The sequence below is a fragment of the Staurois parvus genome, unplaced genomic scaffold (genome assembly GCF_062004578.1).
Source record: "Staurois parvus isolate SC_StPar_1 unplaced genomic scaffold, SC_StPar_1.0 ptg000765l, whole genome shotgun sequence".
Taxonomy (NCBI): Eukaryota; Metazoa; Chordata; class Amphibia; order Anura; family Ranidae; genus Staurois; species Staurois parvus.
Window position 1 is genome coordinate 233,602 of NW_028318561.1, and position 26,451 is coordinate 260,052.

The 26,451-nt window shown below is 44.0% G+C and overlaps 1 protein-coding gene across 3 annotated transcripts in view; it reads right to left on the reverse strand.

Annotated features, from left to right (window-relative positions):
• Positions 1 to 26,451, reverse strand: part of LOC149444903 (C-myc promoter-binding protein-like) — a 91,760-nt gene that overhangs the window by 31,934 nt on the left and 33,375 nt on the right. For all 3 annotated transcript variants that reach the window (XM_089654416.1, XM_089654417.1, XM_089654415.1), the window contains exons 8-11: positions 20,147 to 20,281; positions 15,198 to 16,300; positions 3,686 to 3,890; positions 3,508 to 3,602 (exon numbers count right to left, since the gene is read on the reverse strand). In XM_089654416.1, coding sequence (XP_089510542.1) covers positions 3,508 to 3,602; positions 3,686 to 3,890; positions 15,198 to 16,300; positions 20,147 to 20,281 — 1,538 coding nt within the window. The remainder of the gene's footprint in view (positions 1 to 3,507; positions 3,603 to 3,685; positions 3,891 to 15,197; positions 16,301 to 20,146; positions 20,282 to 26,451) is intronic.

The window sequence follows — 26,451 nt, forward strand, 5'->3', positions numbered from 1 at the left end:
CCCCTTCATGACCTGGCCATTCGTTGCTATGTGGCGCTGTGCTACTTTAACCACTTACCCTCCAGAGGATTGACCCCCCCGACCAGGCCATTTTTTGCGATATGGCGCTGCGTTATTTTGTGCGGTCATGCAACACTGCACCTTAAATTTATATCCTTTCCTCCCCCCACAAATACAGCTTTCTTTCAGTGGTATTTGATCGCCTGTGCGGTTTTTATTTTTTGCACTATAAACAAGAAAAGGCTGACAATTTTGGAAAAAAAACACTTTTTTTTAACTTTTTGCTATAAACATCCAGTAAAATTTTTTTATTAAAAATCTAAATTTCGCAATAAATTTAGGCCAAAATGTATTCTGCTCCGTGTCTTTGCTAAAAAAAAAAAAATCCCAATACGTGTAAATTAATTGTTTACGTGAAAGTTATAGCGTCTAAAAATGGTGGTATATATACTGGGATTTTAAATTTTTTACTAGTAATGGCGGTGATCAGCGACTTATAGCGTGACTGCGGCAGACATTCTGACACTGGGGGGAGAACTGACTTGGTGTCATTGACATCCCCAGTGACACCAATACAGTGATCAATGCTAAAAAAACAAAAAACAAAAAAAAAACCTGACACTGTACTAATGGCACTGGGCAGGAAGGGGTTAACATGAGGGGCGATCAAAGGGTAATTCGTGTGCTGGGTGTGCTTTACTAGGGGGCGGTGTCTGTGTGCTCCATTGTAAGCACACTGCTTTGGATGGCTGTGCTCTGCACAGCCATCCAAAGCAGTGTGCCCCAGCTGACAAGGAGGAGAATTGTTAGTAAACAAAACAGTTCTCCTCCCTGTCGGAAATCCTCGGTAATCACCGGCCGGGACCCGGTGATTGAGAGCTGCGGCCAAACAGCTCATTTTTGTTCAAGTATCACCGTATTGTACTCCTTAAAAACAACCACACCATCTTTTTCCAGAGCAGCCTGGATTTCTATTGAGGTTGCCTGTGGGGGTTTTTCTTTGCATCCCGAACAATTCTGTCAGTTGTGGCTGCAATCTTTCTTGGTCTACCTGACCTTGGCTTGGTATCAGTGTGGTTATTTTGAAGGAGCACAATATGACACTTGAACAAAAATAAGCTGCATGGTGGAGGTGCCAGAAAGAAGCCTTTACTGCATCAATGACACACAAAGGCCCGGTTAGGCATGTCAAGGTGTTGTCAGGCATATTGTAACTGGGCTTTTTTGTGGCATTGGTGCAGTAGAAGCTTCTTTCTGACACCTCGACCAAACAGCTCATTTGTGCTCAAGTATCACCATATTGTACTCCTTAAAAACATCCACACCATCTTTTTCCAGAGCAGCCTGGATTTCTCCTGAGGTTGCCTGTGGGGGTTTTTCTTTGAATCCCGAACAATTCTTCAGGCAGTTATGGCTGCAATCTTTCTTGGTCTACCTGACCTTGGCTTGGTATCAAGAGATCCCCGAACTTTCCATTTCTTAATAGGTGATTTAACAGTACTGATTGGCCTATTCAAGGCTTTGGACATCTTTTTATGCCCTTTTCCATCTTTATAAAGTTCCATTACCTTGTTACACAGGACTTTTGACAGTTCTTTTCTGATCCCCATGGCTCAGTATCAGGGGTGGACTGACAACTCATGAGTCCCCCTGGGCAATAGGGGATCAAGGGGCGCCTGTGTCCTCGCCCACACCCAAAAAAGCCAATGAAAGGTACCAGGGGCATCTCATGGGGCCCCCTACTGACCCCGGGCCCTCAGGCAGTGCCCGAGTGCTCGAATGGTCAGTCCGCCCCTGCTCAGTATCTAGCCTAGCCAGTGCTTCCGTGTAAGAGTTAACAAGCTCATTGATTATTTATACACTGACATTAATTGCAATTTTAAAAGCCACAGATGTGGGACATTAACCTCTAATTGGCATTGTAACCCGTGTGTGTCACCTTGTGTGTCTGTACCAAGGCCAAACATTCCACGGGAGGGAAACTTATGATCCGGGGGCGGAGACTTCTGATCTGGGGGCGGAGACTTCTGATCATGGCCATTTGCGTGATTTCTGTTATTATGATTTAAAAAGGAGCCAAACAACGATGTGATAATAAATGGCTTCATATGATCATCACCCTTCAATAAAAGAGCATTTTTTGGCATGATCAGTCAACTTTTCAATATCAATGCCAAAATTTCACAATATCTGCCAGGGGAGGGAAACTTCTGAGCACAACTGTATATACCGTATTTGCCGGCGTATAAGATGAGGAATAGTGGGAGGAATAGTGCCCCTTTATTGGTATCAGTGGGAGGAATAGTGCCCCATCATTGGTGTCAGTGGGAGGAATAGTGCCCCATCATTGGTGTCAGTGGAAGGAATAGTGCCCCATCATTGGTATCAGTGGGAGGAATAGTGCCCCATCATTGGTGTCAGTGGGAGGAATAGTGCCCCATCATTGGTATCAGTGGCAGGAATAGTGCCCCATCATTGGTATCAGTGGCAGGAATAGTGCCCCATCATTAGTATCAGTGGGGGGAATAGTGCCCCATCATTGTTGTCAGTGGGAGGAATAGTGTCCCAACATTGGTGTCAGTGGGAGGAATGGTGTCCATTCATTGGTGTCAGTGGGGGGTGGAAAAGTGCCCCATCATTGGTGTCAGTGGGGGGTGGAATAGTGCCCCATCATTGGTGTTAGTGGGGGGGGGGAATAGTGCCAAATCGTTGGTGTCAGTGGGGGGGGGGGGAGGAATAGTGCCCCATCGTTGGTGTCAGTGGGAGGAATAGTGCCCCATCGTTGGTGTCAGTGGGAGGAATAGTGCCCCATCATTGGTGTCAGTGGGAGGAATAGTGCTCCATCATTGGTATCAGTGGGAGGAATAGTGCCCCATCATTGGTGTCAGTGGGAGGAATAGTGCTCCATCATTGGTATCAGTGACACCAATGATGGGGCACTATTCCTCCCACTGACACCAATTACACTTGCTGACCCTGTTCTAGTATGGTGCTGCTGCAGCCAGCATATGTGGTTGCAGCAGCACCTCTACACTGAACACTAACCTGCTGCTCCTGCACTCGATTTTCGTGGGGCCGCTCGGCTCCGCCCCCTCGCCGGTGATTGGCCGCCTGTGTGCCTTTCCTGAGCTACAGTTCTGGCGGCCAATCACCGGTGAGGAGACGGAGCCGAGCAGCCACCCGAACATCCAGTGGCCGAACTGAAGGAGCAGCCGCGCCTCCTGGACCGGATCGTCGTGGGACCGGAGCCAGGTAAGAAACAGCCCCTGCCCACCCCTGTACTTAGTGTCCCTTCCGTTGGAAGGGCACCGCGCCGCCCCCCTAAAAAGTGTCAGTATGCCGTATTTCGGCGTATAAGACCCCCCGACTTTTGAGAAGATTTTCAAGGGGTAAAAAGTCGTCTTATACGCCGGAAAATACTGTACTCTAAAATTCTACACCGTACAAAAATGTTCTTTGTTTTTCCTTTTTTTTTTTTTTGCAAGATGATAAAACAGAACATTGTACCTCCATAGCATAGTTTTGGAAGACGCTCGTACTACTGGAATTGCAGGAAGATAGAATCTCAGACTTGTAGTTCTGCGGGGTTCTAGAAGGGGAACCTGGGATCAGAAGGGGAGATCAGTCAGTATAGTTGTGTCATTCCGGAGTTCTTTATTAGCCGTCTCGGTATCTGTAGCCTCACCGCTGTGGTAGAGTTGCTTAGACGCTCCCTCTTGGGAAGTGTTGCTCTCCAGGCTGGTCCTACTCATCCCCACCGAGCTGTTACCAGTGGAGAGATCGTTGTCACGAGGAGAGGAAATGCCTTCAAAGTCATCTTCATTGATGGAGCAGGATTCCACATCTCCGGCACCGCCTGAAGAAAGGCTTGCCCTGTCACAATTCTGATCCTGCAGAAGACACACAACTTCAGCTTATAATGAAACTCTAGGCCAGGGGTAGGCAACCTGCGGCTCTCCAGCTGTTGCAGGACTACAAGTCCCATCATGCCTCTGCAAGTCATAGCTGTAACTGTCAATTTTGCAATGCCTCGTGGGAAATGTAGTTCCCCAACAGCTAGAGAGCCGCAGGTTGCCTACCCCTGCTCTAGGCTATTGTCCTTGATGTAGGCAGATACATCAGATGTTAACCAGTTTGGCCCCAAAGAAATGTTTTAAAAATGTTTCGCATACATATAAAAAACTTACATTTTTGGCAATAAAACAAAAAAAAAATAACCATCGTATATCTTCTGAAAGCAGAGGCCCTTTAGAATAAAAAGGTGACAGTTGCAGATTTTATGTCATTTTTATAGTATTTGTGCAACTGTTTAAGTGCAAGTTTTCAGGAAAAACTATAATAAAATTAATTTCAGTGCAAAAAAAACTAAAAAAAAAAACTAAAAAAAAAACAAAACCAAACAAAAAAAACCAAACAAACCACAATATAATACCCATTTTTGGTTAAAATGTAAAAGATGAGGTTGCATCGAGTAAATAGATACCAAACAGTCCATGTCTTAAAATTGCAAGTGCCTGCGATATCGCCAAAAACTACATAGCCCAAATATCACCACAGCTGATCAGTTTAGAGTTAAAGTGTTACTAAACCCCCAACAGTACAATCAGTCTGTAGATGCAGTAATGCATGCTTGTTATACTCACTGTGGAACCTAAGGGGTTATTCCTTTGCATCGTGTAAAAAGGCCATTTGATCCTGTCTTCTCTGATCCTCCCCTTCTACTGTCCCCAATCCATCTGCTGATAGTACAGAGCTCTAGGAGGCACTCTGTACATGCTCAGTTTGGTGTGTATTGCTAGAGTTTTGTTTTTTCTTGGGAGGGTGCATGTGATCAGCACAGGGCCCAATCAGCACTGTCCAGACAGAGGGTCAGGGGTTATGCAGTCTCATAAGACAGTCAGGGGAGAATGAAACCTCCTATTTTTAATTTAGCAGTGTATATTTATTACAATAATTGCATTTCCATGTCGTGTGTACTGTGGGAGGCTGGATATAGTGAATGCAGGGTCTGGGGAGATCAGATATAGTGAATGCAGGGTCCGGGGAGATCGGATATAGGGCATGCAGGGTGCGGGGAGACCGGATATAGTGAATGCGGGGTCCGGGGAGACCGGATATAGTGAATGCGGGGTCTGGGGAGAGCGGATATAGTGAATGCAGGGTCCAGGGAGAGCTGATATAGTGAATGCAGGGTCTAGGGAGAGCGTATATAGTGAGTGCAGGGTCCGGGGAGACCAGATATAGTGAATGCGGGGTCCGGGGAGACCGGATATAGTGAATGCAGGGTCCGGGGAGACCGGATATAATGAATGCAGGGTCCGGGGAGACCGGATATAATGAATGCAGGGTCCGGGGAGACCATATATAAGGAATGCGGGGTTCGGGGAAACCAGATATAGTGAATGCAGGGTCCGGGGAGATCCAATATAGTGAATGCAGGGTCCCGGGAGACCAGTTATAGTGAATGCGGGGTCCGGGAAGAGCGGATATAGTGAATGCGGGGTCCGGGAAGAGCGGATATAGTGAATGCGGGGTCCGGGAAGAGCGGATATAGTGAATGCGGGGTCCGGGAAGAGCGGATATAGTGAATGCGGGGTCCGGGAAGAGCGGATATAGTGAATGCGGGGTCCGGGGTGAGCGGATATAGTGAATGCAGGGTTTGGGGAGAGCGGATATAGTGAGTGCGGGGTCCGGGGAGACCAGATATAGTGAATGCAGGGTCCGGGGAGAGCGGATATAGTGAATGCAGGGTCCGAGGAGAGCGGATATAGTGAATGCAGGGTCCGGGGAGAGCGGATATAGTGAATGCAGGGTCCGGGGAGAGCGGATATAGTGAATGCAGGGTCCGGGGAGAGCGGATATAGTGAATGCTGGGTCTGGGGAGAGCGGATATAGTGAATGCAGGGTCCGGGGAGAGCGGATATAGTGAATGCGGGGTCCGAGGAGAGCGGATATAGTGAATGCGGGGTCCGAGGAGAGCGGATATAGTGAATGCAGGGTCCGGGGAGAGCGGATATAGTGAATGCAGGGTCCGGGGAGAGCGGATATAGTGAATGCTGGGTCTGGGGAGAGCGGATATAGTGAATGCTGGGTCTGGGGAGAGCGGATATAGTGAATGCAGGGTCCGGGGAGAGCGGATATAGTGAATGCAGGGTCCGGGGAGAGCGGATATAGTGAATGCAGGGTACGGGGAGACCGGATATAGTGAATGCAGGGTCCGGGGAGACCGGATATAGTGAATGCAGGGTCCGGGGAGAGCGGATATAGTGAATGCAGGGCCCGGGGATGTATTTTTTAGTTTGTAGGAAAGTTATAGAGTTCACAAACTATGGTATAGATCTGAATATTGATCAATCCTGAAGTACTGACAGCCAATCTAATTTCTTGAGGTCCAAGAATGTCAGAACAGTACAGATATCCCCCAAATGTCAGGACAGTACAGATATCCCCCAAATGTCAGGACAGGACAGATATCCCCCAAATGTCAGGACATTACAGATATCCCCCCAAATGTCAGGACAGTACAGATATCCCCCAAATGACCCCTTTTTGCAGAGTAGACAGTCCGACGTATTTCATAAGAGGAATGGCAAGTTTTTTGAAGTTGTATTTTTTTTGTCATAATTTTTCGGAAAATGAAAAAATTCAAAAAATTTGTTTCACTATTTTTTTTTTACATACTGTCACCAGTGCAGTACAGCGTCATCATATAACTGGCATGGCGGTGAACAGGGACACTGACTGGTGACAGTATGAAAAAAAAAAAATATATAATATATATATATATATATATTTTTTTTATTACATTTTTTTTCTTTTATTTATGATTTTTTTTCCATATTTTACTATGACTAAAGTAGTACAATGTTACCATAGTAACATTGTACTACTTTGGGGAAGTGATCAGTATTTTTTTTTTTTTTTTTTACACAATTTGCTTATAGCAAAGAATTACTTTGCTATAAGCAAGCATTTACCTGAATGACATCGATTCATTCAGGTTTTTTTTTTTTTTTTTTGTGCTTAGCTGTGATTTGGCCACAGCTAATCACATGACATGTGCATGTGATTAGCTGTGACCATTCACAGCTAGACACTAGTATACAATGGATGGCATGAATGAAGCCATCCATTGTATACAACTGTCATGTGACCTGCTGTGATTGGTCACAGCAGGTCACATGCTACCAGCAACAGGGCCGGTACTCAGATCTGTCATCGGCCGTGTCCGAGGTACACAGCCGGTGACAGATCGCGCCACTGCGCGGCTCTGCAGGAGCGCAATCTGCGCATGTGCGGGAGGACGCCATATGGCGTCCACCTGGAACGCTGATGACATTTGCCAGCCGCCATTCGGCCATAGGGCGGGCGGCAAATGGTTAAACATGTCTAGAAATGCAGTTGAAGAATTGAGGATGGACCTGGTCATCCTAAAATTAAAGAAAGTACAAGAAGCTGTCAGGCATTAAGTATTCTAACTATAAAAAAATGACTTATTCCAACTCAAGAAAAAAAAAAAAAACACAAATCCTTTTAAACCAACAGTGGCGCACTGTAAAACTAATACTTCCAGAATTCCAGGTATGGATATATCACACATAGTTACATTCCAACTCAAGACAATACACAATCCCTTTTAATCCTGGAGAGCGGAATTAGCCACCAAAAAAAAAACCTGTAACACTAAATACATATTTTAACCACTTCAATATCAGACGCTCTCACCCCCTTCCTGCCCAGGATAATTTGCAGCTTTCAGCGCTCTCACACTCTGACCCCCGGTTCACACCTATGCGATGCTGATATAGCTGCAAAGGGCGGGGCCAACTCAATATTGAACCATATGGACTAAGACTGGGGGGCCATTAAAGTTCATGTGCGTGGAAAGGCCGGCGGCCCAATACTTTTGACAACATTGTGTGTGTGTGTATACATACTGTGCTGCCCCTATATAATGGGCAGCACAGTGGCTAAATGGTTAGCACTTCCGCCTGGCAGTACTCGGGTCGTTGGTTCGAATCCCAACCATGGCACCACCTGCCTGGAGTTTGTATGTTCTCCCTGTGCCTGCGTGGGTTTCCTCCAGGTACTCCGGTTTCCTCCCACATTCCAAAGACATGCTGGTAGGTTAATTGGCCTCTCTCTAAATTGTCCCTATGTATGCATGAATGTGAGTTAGGGACCTTAGATTTTACACTCCTCAGGGGCGGGGACTGATGTGAATGTACAATATATATGTAAAACGCTGCATAAACTGACGGCGCTATATAAGTACCTGAAATAAATAAATAAATATGCGGCCATGCGGGCCGCGTTTTGCTCGGGCACGAGAGCCCATTCATTTGAATGGACTCCAGTGCCCCGTGACACATAAGGGAAAGAAGTCCCTTTGGAAAACGCAGAGACCTAGTGCATTATCCAAGGTTTATTGTAGGAATTAAATAATAAAAACATACTCACAGACGAAGCATGTATCTAAAAAGCATAGAAAAATGGCAGCTATTTCCCCACAGGTTGGTCATCAGCTCTGAGGAAAGGGATTCGTCCCTGAAACGCGTCAGCCATTTGACTGCACTGACAGTGAGAACACCTTGCCTGCCGTTGTGGCCATTGTCATTTTTCTATGCTTTTTAGATACATGCTTCGTCTGCGAGTATGTTTTTATTATTCTTTCACTCCTACAATAAACCTTGGATAATGCACTAGGTGTGCGCCACCTGTTTTCTCTCTATCCAGTGGCTGATTTCCCCGTCTGAGGAGGGCTGCACCCCTGAAGCATTTCCTTTGGTTGTCGCTGTCCTGGTACCCTTGGCTTCCCTTTTGGCTGTGCATATCCTGAGGCGCTGGAGAGTACATACGATATCCGGTTCCTTTGGAAAACGCAGCCCGCACGGGAACCTCGGTTCCCAGTACGGTTGCGTTTCCCAGTGCAGGCGGCGTGCCATTAGAAATAATGGAACCCGCCCGCAATTCTCTGTGTGGGTGGTGCGGCTGCACGGATTCTCGTGCGGATCCACAGCGACACCACCCGCAGAGATCTGAACCAGGACCATTGCGCAGTCATTCAGCACTGCAACTGTATGACATTTCTTTTTGAGACCGATAGAGCTTTCTTTTGGTGGTATTTAATCACCAATGGGGTTTTTTTGGGTATAGAAATTAAAAAATACTAAACATTTTGAAAAAAAAAAAAAAAGTTTTGTAAGTTTCTGTTATAAAATTGTTGAAATAAATAAAATTTCTTCATAAATTTAGACCAAAATGTATTCTGCTACATCTCTTTGGTAAAAAATAATCCAAAACCGTGTATATTATTTAGGGCACACTGCAGCTGCTAAACTGACGTTCAGGAGCTGTTCAGCGTTTTTTCAGCAGCCCCTGAACTCCCCCTAATGTTCTCCTATGTGTTCATGTACACATCGTCCTTTACAGGTAGTTGAGTTTACAGTCGTTTTTTTTGAACGCACCAAACTTGCATTCAGGAGTAGATTTTACTGGCTCAAACGCTTGTAAACACAGTTAACTGCGTTTATAAGCATTTGCGTTTAGAAGCGCTTTTTAACTGTTCCATGTCCAGATGCTGTCCGGAGCCTTTTTTCCTCATCAGAAATGCATGCAAAGCATTTTCCATGTATTCTAATGGACCCGGTACACCAGCGCAGTCAGTTTCAGGTTTCGCGTGAATGAAAAAATGGTAGAAAGCGCCGCATTATGCTCATGATGGGATCCATAGTGAATACAACCAGAAAAGACCGGTCATCTCCACACATACTGCTCTCTCTGCTTCTGCTCTCTCTATTCCTCTCAAAATGTCTGAAATAGTTAATTTTTTACTGTTTTTCAGTGCATTCTGAGGTTATCTTTTAAAAACGCTTCTAAAAGCAATTGCACATAAACGAGCATAAACGCGGTATGCAAACGCGGCTAAACTGTCGTTTTTTAACCTACGGTTTCCAGCAGTCAGTTTCCATCGTTCAGAAGAGTTTTCCAAACGCCCCGTGTACATGAGCCCTTAGTCTGTAGGAAAGTTATAGAGTTCACAAACTATGGAATATATACAGCGGGTAAAATAAGTATTGAACACGTCACCATCTTTCTCAGTAAATATATTTCTAAAGGTGCCATTGGCATGACATTTTCACCACATGTTGGTAACAACCCGTACATACAAAGAAACCAAAACAAATACATTCATAAATTAAGTTATATGTAATAAAATGGAATGACACAGGGAAAAAGTATTGAACACGCTAACTGAATTTTTTTTTAATACTTCCTACAAAATCCCTTGTTGGTACTAACCGCTTCAAGATGCCTCCCGTATGGAGAAACTAGCGGCATGCACTGCTCGGGTGTGATTTTGGTCCATTCTTCCACACAGTCTTCAAATCTTGAAGGTTCCGTGAGCCTCTTCTATGAACTCTGATCTTTAGTTCTTTCCATAGATTTTCTATTGGATTCAAGTCAGGTGATTGGCTGGGCCATTCTAGCGGCTTTATTTTCTTTCTTTGAAACCAATTGAGAGTTTCCTTGGCTTTGTGTTTGGGATTGTCTTGCTGAAATGTCCGCCCTCATTTTATCTTCATCATCCTGGTAGATGGCTGCAGATTTTTATCAAGAATGTCTTGGTCTATTTTTCCACTCATCTTTCCTTCACTGATATGAAGTTTGAGTGCACCGTATGCTGAAAAACAGCCCCACTCCATGATGTTCCCACCGCCATGCTTCACTGTTGGGATGGTGTTTTTGGGATGGTGTGCAGTGCCATGTGACCTCCAAACATGGTGTGTATTATGGCATCCAAAGAGTTCAATTTTAGTCTCATCTGACCAGACAATATTCTTCCAGGATTTCACAGGCTTGCCTCAATGTTGTGCAGCAAACTTCAAACGCGCTTCAACATGCTTCTTCTTCAGCAATGGAGTCTTGCGTGGTGACGTGCATTCAGGCCATGGTGGTTGAGTGCATTACTTATTGTTTTCTTTAAAACAATTGTACCTGTTAATTCCAGGTCTTTCTGAAGCTCTCCACAACTGGTCCTTGGCTCTTGGACAACTCTACTGATAATTCGTTTCACTCCTCTGTCAGAAATTTTGTGAGGAGCACCTGGTCGTGGCCGGTTTATGATGAAATTATATTCTTTCCACTTCCGATTTATGACTCCAACAATGCTCACTGGAACATTCAGAAGTTTAGAAATCCTTCTGTAACCAATGCCATCAGTGTGTTTTGCAACAATAAGGTTGCAAAGGTCTTGAAAGAGCTCTTTGCTTTTACCCATCATGAGATGTTTCTTGTGTGACACCTTGGTAATGAGACACCTTTTTTATAGACCATCAGTTGAGACTGAACCAGTTGATATTTATTTGCACTGACAAGGGGCAGGATTTCTAATTACTGATAGATTTCAGCTGGCATCTTGGCTTTCCATGCTTTTTGGCAGCTCCCTTTCTTCATGTATTCAATACTTTTTCCCGGTGTCATTCATTTTATTACACAACTTAATTTCTGAACATAATTTCATTTCATGTCAATAGCACCTTTAGAAATATATTTACTGAGAAAAATGGTGACGTGTTCAATACTTACTTTACCCAATAATATATGTATGTATGTATGTATGTATGTATGTATATATATATATATATATGTATATATATATATATATATATGTATGTATATATATATATATATATATATGTATATATATATGTATATATAAATATATATATGAAAATTGATCACACCTGATGTACTGATGGCTTGTCTCATTTCTTTAGGCCCAAAAACATCAGGACAGTATAAATAATCCCCAAATGACCTCTTTTTAGAAAGTAGACACCCCAAAGTTAGTTAGAAAGGGGCATGGTGAGTCGTTAAGAAGTTGTAACTTTTTGTCACAATTTTTTTTGAAAATGAAGAATTTAATTAAAACATTTTTTTTTCCACCAATTTTTTTCACATACTGTCACCGGTGCAGAACAGTGTTATCATAATGACTAGTGTGACTGTGATCAGGGGCACTGACTGGTGACCGTAATTAACAAAAAACAAACCCCTCCCCCCAAAAAAAAAACAAAAAAAACCCCCAAAACTTTATAATAATTGAAAATTTGTTTTTTTTTTTTTTTTTACATCTTTTACATATACTGTGACCAGAGCACTACAGTGTCACCATAGTGACACTGTACTGCTCTGGGGAGGAGATCAGGATTTTTTTTTGGTATGATTGCTTATTGCGGTGATGATCTTATTCCTTTTATAAGCAGACATTTTTATGAATGGCATCCATTCATGTGCCATTGTGTACTATTGTGATAGCAGTACACAATGAACAGCGATAAATGAAAGCCACTGTGTACAACTTGTATGTGATTGCTGTGATTGGTCACAGGGACCACATAGTACCAGGGCCAGCCTGGTACAATGATCAGTCTTCCACTGGACACAGTGAATGACAGATCGAGCCGCTGTGTGCCCCCTAGGGCACGAGCGGGAGGACATTATACAACGTCCTCCTGGAATAATGGTGGTCCTATCCAGCTGAATTATTATAATCGCCCGGGCAGGAGGTGGTTAACCCGACGCCGAAGTAACACAAATATGCGGCCTCACAGAACTGGGCTTTGTTCCGTGGGGTCGCATATTTGCGTACCTGTCTTTCTGCTGGGAGCGGGCCGCACAGTGCGCTCCCAGCAAAAAGACCAGGGTGTCACTGAGAGCCCTGGGTCCCAGGACTCCCGATTCTGGGTCACATGATTGCTGTAGTAGCCTCTGATTGGCTATCACAGTGATCAATCACTGTACAGCCTGGCCCCCTTGTTTTTTTCTCTCTATGAATGGAGGAGAGAGATTTTGTACATTGTATCTCACTAACTCCTGGCATAGAGGGAAAAAAAATGTTTGTAAAAACAAAAAACAAAAAAAGAGATAAATAAATAAATATTAAAAAATAAAATAAAAAATACCTAGATGAAGGTTTGATCTAGTTCAGTGCCAGGGTAAGTGTTTGGGTCAAAGTCAGGGTCAAAGGTCAGGGTCAAAAGGGCAGGATTTAAAAAAACAAAAACAAATTGGTATCAGTGTCAGTGTGTTTTAGGTAAAAAAACAAAACAAAACGCACACTATTGTTTCTGGGCTGTACTATGGGTACAAATAACATACATATATATATGGTATCGCTGCGATCGTCAAGAGCTGTAAAATGTATTTTTGGTTGTTCTTTGGTGGTAGGTTATGGTAGTAACAAGAAACACACAGCTAAATTTAAAAAAAAAAAACACTTTTTTTTTTACTATTTTGGGCCAGTTTTCCTTTGATAAAAAGAAAAAAAAAACAACAAAAAAAACAGGAGGTATCCATTACCATTTACCACCAAATGCAAGTCCAATTTGTCCTGAAAAAAAAAGGTGTAATTCACCTGGATGTACAAAGTAGTTGTGATGATATGGACGGTTTTACTAACACATGTCAACATTGCAAAATTGTTCTTAGGCATTTAGATTTGTTTTACCCTTAGGCATGAAGGGGTTAAAATATATATTTAGTGTTGCAGGTTTTTTTGTAGCTGTGTAATTTTTTTTTGTGGCTGTGTATTATTATTATTATACAGTATTTATAGAGCGCCAACAGTTTGCTCAGCGCTGTACATTACAATGAGACAGTACAATAACAATACAATAAAATACACGAGGGGTATTGTATTGAGTTGGAATGTAACTATGTATAAAATACCTATGTAAATAAAACAAATTGAATGAGCGCAACCGAATTAGTTAGGTAGAAAAAGTGAAAATAAAAAGACAAGCTGCTAGCATAAAAGGTATACCTCAGCACCTCAGTAACAGATTTAAAACATTGAATATGCAGCGCTAGATGTTATATGAAACCATGATTAATTAATAATAAAACGAGATTGATATAGTCCCAAATAAAGAGTCCTCAAAGACAAAATTAGTATATGTCAGAAATGCTCCATAAAGTGATCAAGAAGTCCACCAGGTGGCAAAACTGGTCAGGTGAGAAAATAGCAAATTCCTTGTAGTAATGGTTTTATAATGTGCTTACCAGAACTACATACAAAATGCGCGTTGTATGTATATACTCTGTAGAAGACATCAGGGTCTGGTCACCGGTATGATGTCATCAGAACGCCTTAGCAGACTCTCAGAGATGATATTTAGTCACGCTCCCGGTCCACCTCAGGACTCACCAATGGGTCCATCATCGCTCAGACACTAGGGGGTTTATTTACTAAAGCTGGAGAGTCCAAAATCAGACTCCCTTCTGCATAGAAACCAATCAGCTTCTAACCTCAGCTTGTTCAATGAAGCTTTGGCAATGAAACCTGGAAGCTGATTGGTTTCTATGCAGAAGGGAGTCTGATTTTGGACTCTCCAGCTTTAGTAAATAAACCCCTAGATGTCCATCCACCTTAAGGAGGCAAGCCTTAGGTAGTCAGGGGTTTGTACACCTTATTGATATTGATGGAATTGGGTAGGATTTTTCGGATATTCTTAAAAATTTGCACATCAGAACCACAAAGAAAACCCCAGGAAACAAGCCATTCCAGTACACAGAGCTGAAGACCGACCGGCTTGCCTCCTTAAGGTGGATGGACATCTAGTGTCTGAGCGACGGTGGACCCATTGGTGAGTCCTGAGCTGGACCGGGAGCGTGACTAAATATCATCTCTGAAAGTCTGCTAAGGCGTTCTGATGACATCATACCGGTGACCAGACCCTGATGTCTTCTACAGAGTATATACATACAACGCGCATTTTGTATGTAGTTCTGGTAAGCACATTATAAAACCATTACTACAAGGAATTTGCTATTTTCTCACCTGACCAGTTTTGCCACCTGGTGGACTTCTTGATCACTTTATGGAGCATTTTTGACATATACTAATTTTGTCTTTGAGGACTCTTTATTTGGGACTATATCAATCTCGTTTTATTATTAATTAATCATGGTTTCATATAACATCTAGCGCTGCATATTCAATGTTCTAAAATACCTATACCTGGAATTCCATTTTTAAATTTACTTGGAACGATAGGTTATCGATAAATTATCCAAATTAATTATATAACAGATAAAATCTAAAAGTAACCTGTAACAGCTCATTAAAAAAAAAAAACTAAGTGTTAGTCCAGACTAGAAATAGAATAAAACCTACAGATGACAAAACTCACTTTTATGGGTCCAGCATAGTTTGTGATCTTTGAGTACCACTTTGTGGCTTTCTCAGCGACACCTTTTCCAGCGGAGAACATACTGGTCTTCAACACATCCAGCTTAGGCGTGAGGAGTGCATCGAAGTTAAAGGATGTTGGAGACATCAAGTCTAGGGCCGAGTCTGGAGGTTGTTCTCTCTGTGGACTGCTGCCAACATATCCCGGAGAGGACCAGAGCCGGCCTCGGTGTCGCTCCTCATGCTTTGCGTGGTACGTTTTTGACTTTACTAATCTAGGTGCTTGTGGGGGTGTTGAGGGGAGGCTGGACCGCCGGCAGAGAGGTATAGATTTAGAGGTTTTGTACTGGTCAGAAGCGTTTCTCTGCAAGTCCATGCTGGGGGCTCTGCTAGTCAACGGACTGCTCATATTCATGTACATCTCTATTTCTTCTGCCAGGTCCCTTTTAGCAGATGGTGTCAGAAGAACTTTGTTATCCACCACCTCTTCAGTTTCCTCTTCCTGGCCAGTTTCAGCTGCCAGCATTGACAGAGGATCTAATCCAACTTTTACATCTGTCTTTTCCACAGGCTTGCCAACAAATGTGGATGTAGATGAGTTTGTACTCATGCTCCTCTCTCTCAGCTGTGCCTTCGGGTCACTTGTGTTGACTGGCTTGCTGTCAACAGTGTCATTGTCCAGATCTTCTAGGTCAAAAATCACCGGGGAGTCTACTTTGTCATTGTACGCTTCTTCTCCAACCGGAGAGTCATCGTCACTCCACTGCTTGGTCACCCCGGTGGTGTCCTTGCTCACAGAGCTTTTGATGTCCAAAGTCTTTGGGCGTGGGATACTCTTCTTGAAAGCTCCACTAAGTATTTTTGCATCAGCACCCAATTTGTCCAGCATTTTTCCAGATTCCGTTTGTCCTGCATTCCCGCCAACCAACAGCACCGCAAGATTTTCTCCACTGTAGTGCCTATTCCTCGATTCCCATTCTAACTGACTTTTCAAGGCAGGTTCCATAGCACTCTTGTGTCTCCTTCTTAAACTCCAGCTTTGGTATATTTCACGTTCTCTAGTGTCCTCAAAGCATGGTGCAAAAAGAAGACCTGCCCGGTTACCTGAAATGAAGACAGAAAAAGGTTGGACCTTGTGGGTGTCTTTATGCAGTAGGTGTGTCTTAGGCCCCTTTCACACGACCCTTCCAATCAAATTTTGCCTGTTAGTTTTTCAGGCGAAGCTGACCAGACGGTCCATTCATCCCTATGGACACAAGTTCGTTTACACCCGCCTACCTCCGATGCAATCCGGTTTCCTAAAAACAAATGGAAAGGGATCCGTTCTCTTCCGTGTAGGTTGATTGGATCGGAGGTAGTCGGAGGTAAATAGACAGTGTAGTCTGTTTACATCTGGCTGCCTATAGAGCATAGCGGGCTCTGTCAGTGTCCGCTCTGCAAAAATTGAGACCTGTCATCTGCCTGCTCTGCTCTGATCAGCAGGGAATCTGTGAGCGGGACAGAAGGGAATCTGGGAGCGGGTCAGCAGGGAATCTGGGAGCGGGTCAGAAGGGAATCTGGGAGCGGGTCAGAAGGGAATCTGGGAGCGGGTCAGAAGGGAATCTGGGAGCGGGTCAGAAGGGAATCTGGGAGCGGGTCAGCAGGGAATCTGGGAGCGGGTCAGCAGGGAATCTGGGAGCGGGTCAGCAGGGAATCTGGGAGCGGGTCAGCAGGGAATCTGGGAGCGGGTCAGCAGGGAATCTGGGAGCTGATCAGAAGGGAATCTGGGAGCTGATCAGAAGGGAATCTGGGAGCTGATCAGAAGGGAATCTGGGAGCTGATCAGAAGGGAATCTGGGAGCTGATCAGAAGGGAATCTGGGAGCTGATCAGAAGGGAATCTGGGAGCTGATCAGAAGGGAATCTGGGAGCTGATCAGAAGGGAATCTGGGAGCTGATCAGAAGGGAATCTGGGAGCTGATCAGAAGGGAATCTGGGAGCTGATCCCCTGCTCATTGGAATGGAGTTCACTGTGTGTGAAAGAGGCCTTATTGTTCAAGTAAGGGCCATCCCAAACTTGTAAGTGATGGTGACAACTTGCCAGTGACAGGATTGCCATAGGGGGCTGAGCAAAATTCTGGTGACACCTCCCAAGATGAAATGAGTTGAGCACGCCACGCATTGATCTATAGGCCCTTTGTATATTTTTATTCTTATATGAGGCAGAGAAAATACTCACTACAGAAGGGTGGGCACAGTCGGCACTTTTGACAAGTGCCTGTGAGAACTGAAGCTGCCAATATTAGCCCCCCATAGCACTGGAAGACCACAACTGCAGGAAGCAGGATGGAAGATTTCAATGAACAGAGCAGCTGCCAATTTACAGTGCCACTCATAGGTTCACTTTAAGGTTGCTTTCACAGTGGTTCGCCTCAAAAACGCTTGAAAAATGACTAGCGTTTTGAAGCGTTTTTCAAGCGGAACATCCTGGACATGTGACTTGCTTTTGTAGCTCAAATTGGGCAGCTCTGCACATTTGAATTCACTAAAAAAGGCTACTAAATTAGCGCATGAGTTATTTTATCAAGTCATGCAGTATTTTAGTAGTGAAAACCATGCATTTATGTTTCAGCTGTCAGCGGGGGTTCCCCACTGACAGCTGAATGTAAAATAAAGAATTGCCGGCAATTAAAAGATAATTAAAAAAAAAGGAGTGCGGGACCCCCCCTCCACCCAAACCATGCCCTTCGGGACTGGTATGGATTTTGAGGGGAACCCCCATGGCAAAAGAAAGAAAAAATGGTGTGGGTTCCCTCCCAAAATCCATACCAGACCCTTATCTGAGCATGCAGCTCGGCAGATCAGCAAGGGGGGGTGGGGGACGAGCGATCACCCCCCCATCTGAACCATACCAGGCCACATGCCCTCAACATGGGGGGTTGTGCTTTGGGGTGGAGGGGGCTCCCCCACCCCAAAACACCTTGTCCCCATGTTGATGAGGACAAGGGCCTCTTCCCCACAACCCTGGGCTGTGGTTGTGGGGGTCTGCGGGCGGAGGGTTTATCGGAATTAGGAAGCCCCATTTAGCATGGGGGCCCTTAGATCCCGCCCCCCCACCATGTGAATAAGTATGGGTTACATGGTACCACTACCCATTCAAAAAAACCCCAAAAAAAAAACTGTAGTGTGAAAAAAGACAGGAGACAGTCTTTGACAAATCCTTTATTAAAAGGAAAATAAAAGAATGTCCCCCGAAGTAGATCCAACGTCAATCACGAAAAAAGGAAGAAAAAAAAAAAAAAAGAAGGCTCTGCTCCCAATGCTGGCTCCCGGTTGCTTGACTGCTCCGCTGGCTTGACAGTTCTTAAAATATGTAAAGGGTGGGGCCATCATGTATGAAAGCCCGACCCTGTGTGAAATCACTGACCCAGCATGCCCCGTTTAATGATGTTGCACGGGGGTGGGGTCACACAAGTGATGTCACTGGGTGGCCCGGCCCTTACATATTTAAAAACTGTCAAGCCAGGAGAGCAGTCAGATGGTCGGAAGCCAGCTTCAGGAGTGGAGCCTTCTTTTCTTTTTTCCGGTCGGTGGTGGGCATCGTGATTGACGTTGGATCTATTTCAGGGGACATTCTTTTATTTTCCTTCTTTTAATAAAGGATTTGTGAAAGACTGTCTCCTGTCTTTTTTTACACTACAGTTTTTTTTTTGTGAATGGGTAGCGGTACCATGTACCCCATCCTCATTCACATGGGGGCGCAGGATCTGGGGCCCCCCTTGCTAAAGGGGGGCTTCCATATTTCGATAAGTCCCCCGCCCACAGACCCCCACAACTACAGCGCAGGGATGTGGGGAAGAGGCCCTTGTCTCCATCAACATGGGGACAAGGTGCTTTGGGGGGGGGGAAGCAGAGGAGCCCCATGTTGAAGGGCATGTGGCCTGGTATGATTAAAGAGAGGTGAGGGTGCTCGCTTGTCCACCCCCCCTCCGTTTCCTGACCTGCTGGGTTGCATGCTCTGATAAAGGTCTGGTATGGATTTTGGGGGGGGCCCCATGCCATTTTTTTTGGTGTGGATTTCAGATGGATGGAGGGGGGGACCCCATGCCGTTTTTTAAAATTATTTTTTAATTGCCGACAATTCTTTTACATTCAGCTGTCAGTAGGGAACCCCGCTGACAGCTGAAACAGCCACACCTTCCCACGTTTTTGGAGCATTTTTGAGGCGATTACTATTCATTTCAATAGGAAGAGGCGTCTTTGAGGAGTTTTTTTTTAACTCCCCAAACATGCCTCAAAGATGCTGCAAGCAGGAGTTTTTACACCGCACCTCAGTGTGAAAACATACATAATATACATAGTCAAGCAGTTTTCTTGATCTTTTCAGGCGTTTTTTTTTTATGCAAAAACGCTTCAAACACTCCTCAGTGTGAAAGCAGCCTAACAGTTTTTGTCATGACAAAATACGGATCCTGCCACTGCTGACCCCTCCCATCTGAGAAAGCTGTTTGGCTGTCATGCTGCTCCTCTTTCTTTTAACACTTTGAGCCACTGATCCAGAACAAGTATAAAGAAAGGGACGGCTGACTTTTTTGCGGACTTTCCTGAACTGCAGACCTGCTCATTGTCAGTGAATCCAAGTTTTGAAGCCTCACATGATGCCTGTGCATTAAATGGCTTAAATAAAGTGATGGTAGTTTTTTTTTTTTTAAAAAGAGAAGTGTGGGTCCCCCCCCCCCCCCAAATTATACTTACCTATGTGGATGCAGCATTGGTCTAATGCTGCATCTGTTCCCCGCCAGCGGTCGGGGTCAGAATGACTGCACTCCTGTGATCCACTGGAGTACAGTCAAAAGAGCTTGGTTACTAAAAAGCAAACCTAATAAAATGATATCATGGATGGATTTGTTGTCCAGGCCTTTGTAGCCTGTATGCAATTCCAAAAACATCATAATACGTTAATGTCTACTTACAGTCTATAACCGCGTCAGCCGCGCTCTCTACTTTGCCGTCTTTTCGAACTATAGGCCTGGTGACTTTTTCGGAAACAGGGCTCAGCAGCTGTGGGAGGCCATCTCTACTGCCCTTTGAGCTTTCGGATTCAGACACTGAGTATAAAACAGATTAGAGAAGATATTTTCACAAGGCGTTCTCTCATCATTCTGATTCAGTACTCATTAAAGTGGTTGTAAACCCCTCAAATGAACAAAGCAAATCCCACTATAGTGTGTACTTGCCTCAATCCAAAGCACTGAGTGAGATTTATGTCTGTTCTCTCATTCCTCTGCTGAGTCTTTTCTGACCGTCTATGGCAGGGGTGTCAAACTGACGGCCCTCCAGTTGTTGCGGAAGTACAAGTCACATCATGCCTCTGTCTGTGGGAGTCATGCTTGTAACGGTCAGCCTTGCAATGCCTCATGGGCCTTGTAGTTCCTCAACAGCTGGAGGGCCACCAGTTTGACACCTGCGGTCTATGGTAACGCCAAGCAATCCTTAAAAATGGCCCCCTCCCTCCAGCACACAGCAGGTGATGGAAAGCCCACGAGAATGTGTAGAGGGAGGGGTGTGTGTCCTTTTCCTCCACTCAGATTTCAGATTACACTCAGCTGCCTGCTCTATGCTGTGCAGTGTGTGATGTCAGATCTCTACTCCCTTCATTCTGGAGCTCAGAAATACGGTGTAAAGTGTGGACTTTGAAGGGCTGTAGAGAAGAAAGGGCTACAGATAAGCAGGCACAACTTATATAGGAGGATTTGTTTAATCTCTGTGTATCACCTGAGGCCAGTCCCTTCAGCAGGTATATGGAAGGGTTTACAACCACTTAAACGGCAGAGTGTGCTCTGTTACTGGCAAAGAAACTGGACAATAGTTAAAGCACAACTCCAACTTACTCAAAATAGCAAAAATCCACTGCCCAGCATTTGTTAAAATAAAGAAGCAGCTTTCGCTGTACAGGAGTGATGATTGCTCACCACTGATTGGAAGAAGCAGCCCCACCTGACTACTTGCTGACTGAGAGATGTATATAAACGTCCTGTCAGCAAGTGCTTATTGCAATATCATAGCTGCAGCTGATGTATCCATAAAGATCAGATGGGTGTGGAAATGTCTGAAAAAACTACTTGTCCAGGGACCAAATCGGGGCCCCAATCTACTTGTCCCGCATGACAATCTACTTGTCCAGATAAAAAAAATTATTTTTTAACCACTTCCTGTATATAAATGGCCGGACGGTGGCAGTGCAGGAGCGGGAGGCCGTTCATAAACAGCGTCCGCCATTTTGGATTGTGCGTGCTCCCACGGCACCACGATCCGGTGCCCGCCATGTCCGATCGCTGTACGGGACCTCTGTGCGAGGTCCCGATCATGTGATCACTGATTGGCCAAGCAGTGATCACATGAATAGGTGTAAGTCACTTCTGACATCATTGCTTATTACGTGTGAAATCTGTGAATGATGACAGAGATCACCACATGGTACAGGGCTATTCACAACAGCCTTCTACCATGTGACAAGCTGTGACCAATCACAGCTCACACAGTATTTCTGTGAACTACTTCCCGTCCGGCCACTGTATATAAACGGCAAGACGGTGGCAGTGCAGAGGCGGGTTGCTGTTCATAAACGGTGCCTGCCATTTTGGATTGTGTGCGCTCCCTGGGAGCGCGCGGCACCGCGATCTGGTGCCGCGCGCTCCCTGGGAGCGCGCGGCACCGCGATCTGGTGCCCGCTGTGTTCTCCGGACACAGCGGAACACCGATCGCTGTACGGGACCTCTGTGTGAGGTCCCAATCATGTGATCACTGATTGGCCATTCAGTGATCACATGAATAGGTGTAAGCAAGATTTCACTTCTGACATCATTGCTTACTACTTGTGAAATCTGTGAATGATAACAGAGATCACATGGTACAGGGCTGGACGGGAGCAGTGCCGAAGCGGATGGCTGTCTATAAATGGCCCCCGCATTCACTGCCTGTGCGCGCTCGGTACCGCGATCCGATGCCCGCTGTGTCCGGAGGGCACAGCGGAACACCGATTGCTGTACGGGACCTCTGTGCGAGGTCCCGATCATGTGATCACTGATTAGCCTATCAGTGATCACATGAATAGGTGTAAGCAAGATGTCACTTCTGACATCATTGCTTACTACGTGTGAAATCTGTGAATGATCACAGAGGTCACTTGGTACAGGGCTATTCACAGCAGCCTTGTACCATGTGACAAGCTGTGACCATTCACAGCTCACACAGTATTTCTCAATGGCTGCAAGAATGCAGCCAGAGAGAAGGAGAAATTATTGCTTTTACATCCTTTATGAGTGTAAAAGCAATGAGCGAAAAAAAACAAAAAAAAAAAATCTTCATTACCCTCTACAAGCAGTACAGTGTCACCATGGTGACACTGTACTGCTAGGGTGACAGTAGTTTAAAAATTAAATAAATAATACTATAAAAAAATTAAGTAAAAATTATACATTTTTTGGTTATAAACTTATTTGGGTTATTTTTTTTTACTAAAAAGATAACTGAATAAATTTTGGCCAAGATTTATGAAGAAAGATTATTTATTTGCAAAATTTTATAAGAAAAACATCTTTAAAATTTTTTTTAGACATTTTCATTTATATACAGTCAGGTCCATAAATATTGGGACATCGACACAATTCTAACATTTTTGGCTCCATACACCACCACAATGGATTTGAAATGAAACAAACAAGATGTGTTTTAATTGCAGACTGTCAGCTTTAATTTGAGGATATTTACATCTAAATCAGGTGAACGGTGTAGGAATTACAACAGTTTGCATATGTGCCTCCCACTTGTTAAGGGACCAAAAGTAATGGGACAGAATAATAATCATAAATCAGACTTTCACTTTTTAATACTTGGTTGCAAATCCTTTGCAGTCAATTACAGCCTGAAGTCTGGAACGCATAGACATCACCAGACGTTGGGTTTCATCCCTGGTGATGCTCTGCCAGGCCTCTACTGCAACTGTCTTCAGTTCCTGCTTGTTCTTGGGGCATTTTCCCTTCAGTTTTGTCTTCAGCAAGTGAAATGCTCAATCAGATTCAGGTCAGGTGATTGACTTGGCCATTGCATAACATTCCACTTCTTTCCCTTAAAAAACTCTTTGGTTGCTTTTGCAGTCTGCTTTGGGTCATTGTCCATCTGCACTGTGAAGCGTCCAATGAGTTGTGAAGCATTTGGCTGAATATGAGCAGATAATATTCCCGAAACACTTCACAATTCATCCGGCTGCTTTTGTCAGCAGTCACATCATCAATAAATACAAGAGAAGCAGTTCCATTGGCAGCCATACATGCCCACGCCATGACACTACCACCACCATGCTTCACTGATGGGGTGGTATGCTTAGGATCATGAGCAGTTCCTTCTCCATACTCTTCTCTTCCCATCACTCTGGTACAAGTTGATGTCGGTCTCATCTGTCCATAGGATGTTGTTCCAGAACTGTGAAGGCTTTTTTAGATGTTGTTTGGCAAACTCTAATCTGGCCTTCCTGTTTTTGAGGCTCACCAATGGTTTCCATCTTGTGGTGAACCCTCTGTATTCACTCTGGTGAAGTCTTCTTTTGATTGGTGACTTTGACACACATACACCTACCTCCTGGAGAGTGTTCTTGATCTGGCCAACTGTTGTGAAGGGTGTTTTCTTCACCAGGGAAATAATTATTCGCTCATCCATCACAGTTGTTTTCCGTGGTCTTCCGAGTCTTTTGGTGTTGCTGAGCTCACTGGTGCCTCCCTTCTTTTTAAGAATGTTCCAAACAGTTGTTTTGGCCACGCCTAATGTTTTTGCTATCTCTCTGATGGGTTTGTTTTGTTTTTTCAGCCTAATGATGGCTTCACTGATAGTGACAGCTCTTTGGATCTCATCTTGAGGGTTGACAGCAACAGATTCCAAATGCAAATAGCACACTTGAAATGAACTCTGGACCTTTTATCTGCTCATTGTAATTGGGATAATGAGGGAATAACACACACCTGGCCATGGTACAGCTGAGAAGCCAAATTGTCCCATTATTTTTGGTCCCTTAACAAGTGGGAGGCACATATGCAAACTGTTGTAATTCCTACACCGTTCACCTGATTTGGATGTAAATACCCTTAAATTAAAGCTGACAGTCTGCAGTTAAAGCACATCTTGTTTGTTTCATTTCAAATCCATTGTGGTGGTGTATAGAGCCAAAAATGTTAGAATTATGTTGATGTCCCAATATTTATGGACCTGACTGTAAGCAAAAAAAATTAAAATCCCAGCAGTGAATACCACCAAAATAAAGTTTTATCTGTCTCAGAAAAATACTAAAAAATTCATATGGGTAGAGTGTTGCATGACCGCGCAATTGTCATTCAAAATGTGATAGCGCTGAAAGCTGAAAATTGTCCTGGACAGGAAGAGGGGGAGAGTGTCCGGACTTGAAGTGGTTAACCAAAACCATAATTAAATCGGAGGTGATTTTAGGAATATCGGGGGGGGGGGGGATTTTAAAAACAAAAGAGGCTTTTATGGCGACTTAGACGTGTAATATTTTTAACATTGCGCTGTTTATCTCCTCCTCCTCCCTGCCTCTCTCCAGCACCGCGCTCAGGGACTAGCAGGGAGGGGGAAGACCTTGCAGTGTGATGAACAACGATTGGCTGCTTGTCAGGAAAGGGGAGTGTCAGGCTTATACTTTATCCCTTTCGCTGCCAGAGCCGTTTTTGCGTTTTTGCACACGTTTAAAAAAAAACCTGTTAGGCCTGAAGATTATATAAACCCCCAAACATGATATATTTTCTGAAAGTAGAGACCCATTATTTTACCACAAAATTTAAAAAAAAGTTCATTTTAGGGCACAAAAAAGCAATAAATTACCCTTTTCTTTTTGTAAAATATAAAAGATGAGATTGCAGCGAGTAAATGGACATCCAACTTGTCAAACCTAAATGTGTGCGCGCTCGTGAAATGTCGAACTTCAGTACCCTGTACTTTCTATAGGTCAACACTTTAAAAAGCTCCTTACAGGTCACCAGTTTAGTGTTACGGAGGCGTTCTGGTGCTAGAATTATCGCTCTCATTCTGGCGTGTGCGGCGATATGTGACATGTGTATCGCAATCGACGGTCTCATGCGTAGGCACCCCAATGTGTGCTTTTAGGTTTGTACGTGCGTATATGTGGGGGCCTCAATATTTTTTTTTTGGGGGGGGGTATGTGCTTGGGTGTAACTTTCATTTTTTACAATTAAAAAAAAACTTTTTTAATCATCATCACATAGGGGACAAAGTCCCCTATGTGAGGATTTTTGGTGACAGTTTCTCTATGAGACATCCATGTATGCATGTCTCCCCTCTGCTCCACTGAATGTAATGCAGTGAACATCGCACCATATTACATTCATTCCCGGGGATTGCATCACAATCTCTCAACGTGGACGTTGACATTGTAACGTCACTTCTGGGTGAGCACAAGAAGGGGAGGGGAGTGGAGCCTAGGAAACCTCACGGGGTGTAAGAGGCTGACAGCTGAGCCCTGCTGCTTGCCTGCAGCAGGGCTAAGGGCAGAAAAAAAAAAAACACCTGCCCGGTGCCCGGAACTACATCCAGAATCCAACATCCCGGTCACCTGTAACCTGCCTAATGCTATCACATGGAGCTTGCTAGGTTAAAAAAAATAAAACTTATAAAAACATTTAATAAAAGCCAAAAAATAAAAAAAAAATCCATTGCCATTGGTTCCCGCTGCTGCCAATCAAAGTAAGTAACGAGGGAGAGGGGGGCAGAAAAAAAAATAGAAAAAAGAAAAAAAGTCTTTTATCTGTTCAAAGCGCTTTAGAAAGTGCACTTTAAAGGCATAAATACTGTACAGGGACATGATTAAAAATTAATTTGTAAATGCATTGAAAACCGATTAATCCATACTGAAGGTCAGAAAAAAGTAAAAAAAAGTTTTATCTGTTCAAAACTCTTTCTAAAGTGCACTTTAAAGGCATAAAGGGAAATGATTAAAAAAAAATTTGTAAATGCATTAAAAACCAATTAATCCGTTCCGGAGGTCAGAAAGAAGGCGAAAAAAGTCTTATCTGTTCAAAACTCTTAAAAAAGTGCAATTTAAAAGCATAGTACTGTACAGGGACATGATTAAAAAAAAATTTGTAAATGCATTGAAAACCAATTAATCCGTTCATATTGCTACAAAAATGTGTAAACCGAGGCATTATTTTCAATGGATTTTCATTTGTAAACCGAAAAATATTCCAATTTATTA